The sequence below is a fragment of the Silurus meridionalis genome, chromosome 26 (genome assembly GCF_014805685.1).
Source record: "Silurus meridionalis isolate SWU-2019-XX chromosome 26, ASM1480568v1, whole genome shotgun sequence".
Classification (NCBI taxonomy): Eukaryota; Metazoa; Chordata; class Actinopteri; order Siluriformes; family Siluridae; genus Silurus; species Silurus meridionalis.
The window spans coordinates 18,168,178-18,170,990 of NC_060909.1; the positions used below are offsets into that span (position 1 = coordinate 18,168,178).

The 2,813-nt window shown below is 42.4% G+C and overlaps 1 protein-coding gene across 1 annotated transcript in view; it reads left to right on the top strand.

Annotated features, from left to right (window-relative positions):
* Positions 1–2,290: 2,290 nt before the first annotated feature.
* The window catches only part of si:ch211-79m20.1, a 10,000-nt gene continuing 9,477 nt past the window's right edge, over positions 2,291–2,813 (top strand). The window contains exon 1 of the mRNA XM_046840923.1: positions 2,291–2,813. This exon is cut by the window's right edge and continues 62 nt beyond it. Coding sequence (XP_046696879.1) covers position 2,813 — 1 coding nt within the window. The 5' untranslated portion in view covers positions 2,291–2,812.

Genomic DNA, 2,813 nt, shown 5'->3' on the forward strand with positions numbered 1-2,813 from the left:
AGGCATCAAGAGAATGCCAAGAGTGTGCAAAGCAGTAATCTAAGCAAAAGGTGGCTACTTTGAAGAACCTACAATATGACATATTTTCAGTTGTTTCACACTTTTTTGTTATGTATATAATTCCACATATAATTCCACGTGTTAATTCATAGTTTTGGTGCCTTCTGTGTGACTACAATTTTCATAGTCATGAAAATAAAGAAAACTCTTTGAATGAGAAGGTGTGTCCAAACTTTTGGTCTGTACTGTATATATAAAAACTAGTCAGTTATGTTTTGTAATTAGATATATTGGATACATTTAGTCAGTTGTATTGCAATTATGTATTCAATTACATTTGATAGTTACATCTCATTATATAGTTACAGCTGGTTCATTACATAACATTAACTAGTAGTAGTAGTATTACATTAAACTAGCTGTGTAGCTACATTACACAGTTATATTACAACCCCAATCCCAAAAAAAGTTGGGACACTGAGTAAAAAGGGGAATATAAACAGAATGCAATGATTTGTACATTTCATAAAGCCATTTTCCAGTCACAGTAAAACAAAAAAACATATAAAATGTTTAAACTGGGAATATATACCATTTTAAATTTAATGGCAACAGGTTTAAAAAAAAGTTGTGGCAGGGCAACAAAATTGACAAAAGTAAAGATGAGCAGAGCTTCTGTGAAAGACTACAGATTGTGGAACAATTTCAGAAGAATGTTCCTCAACATAAAATTGCTAAACAATTAAATATCTCATCATTCACATCATTCTTCAGAATTGGTTTTGTACATTACTTCATCTACTTACTTACCTTGTACAAGTTTACATTCGCCGGTGAGCTGCATTACTTTAGCTAGTGAATAACCTCAGATCGATTTATTCGCATTAGGTAGTTTACATTACTACAGCGAGTCCATATGTAACTACATGTCAACATTAGCTTGCTGACACGACTTAAAACACACCTCGAACAAAGAGTTTGGACTTGGACTCAGTGTCCTGGCATAAGAGACAATGCAGAATGCAGTGTGTGTTGCGGTGCTGCACGCTGATGCGTGGTAACACAATATAAAAGTAATGTCTGGAACGACAATAACAACATGACAGCGTCTCAGCTGCAGGTGAGTTGTGTGATTAAGGTCACTCCCATCTCTCACAACGACGTCTGTCACGTCAATCATTCATCGCACGTGGATATGAAAGGTCAATGGGTTTATATATAGCCCCCTAGAGACGTGCTAAACACCACTGTCACTTCCTGTCTGCATGCATGATGGTGTAGAGGTTGAGCAGGGGGGATACAGCGTATTACCGTAATGATCTCAGACCTAAAGTGCCCCAAACGATAATGAACTTAGTCTTCAACCAAAGGTGAAGGTACACAATTGTACAGGACCCAAAACTGTTTCAGCATGACATTGTTCACAAAAGCCAGCTCCTTTACATATGTCGGAGTGGAAGATCTTCTGCTATAGAGCTCCAACCCTTCGGATCACCTTTGGGATGAAAGTGAACACTGACTGCACCCCAGGCCTCCTCACCTACATTACTACCTCAATTTACTACCTTTTGCCTAAATGAATCTCACACACATCTCCACAAAATCTAGTGGACCATCTTACCAGAAGATTGGAGGTTTATCCTTTTGAGTAGCCTGACAATTATTTGACCTCCAGGTTCCTGGGTAGTAGTTCCAGGAAGCTTATTAGCTAAGGATCTATAGCTGCATATTGGAGGACGCACACCCTAACTTTCAAAACCTCACACTTCTCGCACATCTGACGCCATCTCACCCATCTTCTACGCTGTTTCTACAGCCAGGCCACTTACAGGGAATTTAAGCAGAAACGAAGTGAGAACATTTCGAGAAGTGATACTGCTCTGATTGCGTCATTACGACAGCACAACCCCGATCAAAATTCCGGTGTGCCGCAAATCCCACACTGCTTCTCCGCAAGCCTCAGAAGGAAGCTCTTTATTTCAGCAGAACGCGTGAACTTTGTAGAAAGGTCTCCAGACGTATCGGTAATAGTTTCTGGAGATGGCACACGGGTGTGAAGCGAGCGACGTTAATAGTGCTGTTAGAACAATATTTCAATTCTGCACAATTTTTTAAATATATTCTTAAAATTGGAATTTTGTTGTATGATATAGTGTTATAAACCTGCATCAATCAACAGAAGGCCCCGCCCACTGCTTAAGAGCACTCGTCCTTAAATTAAACGCAAAGCCCCGCCCCTAAATATCCAGCGAGCTAATCAGAGGAAAGGGAGGGAGGTTCTTTCTCTTTTGCATGCAGCTCTGAGTCCCGGTGCAGGCAGAGCTGCGCGCAGAGCTCGGACCAGCAGCACCTGAGGTCCCTGTAATCTCGGTAAAGACACGCGGATACACGGGACACCGTTATAAAGCGCACGAGACGCTGCGCGTGAAAGGAAGGTTTATTTTTTCCTCCGTGCACTTTTAGGACTTTTATCAGGAGTGTGGACACGCTGCGGGTTTGTGCGCGAGGGACCGCCGCGATGTCCTCAATAACGGAACTGTAGTCCGCGTGCGGGTGACATATCCCGGACAGCGCGCACGAAGGAGCTCTGCTTACACTTTGCTGTGCGATGCAGCTCCAGACGCACGTTTGGATGTAAACGCAGAGACACCGCATGAGTTCATATTTAATTTCTTTCTAATAAAAACATTTTTTTTGACGTTGTACCGGTCGTGGCAACCGGTTTTTGACCTCTTAGCGCGCTCGCGCGTGCGTACTCCTAAATGCCCGGCCGCTCGCGGGACTCGCGGGGCTCTCGAGGCTGGACGAAGAGA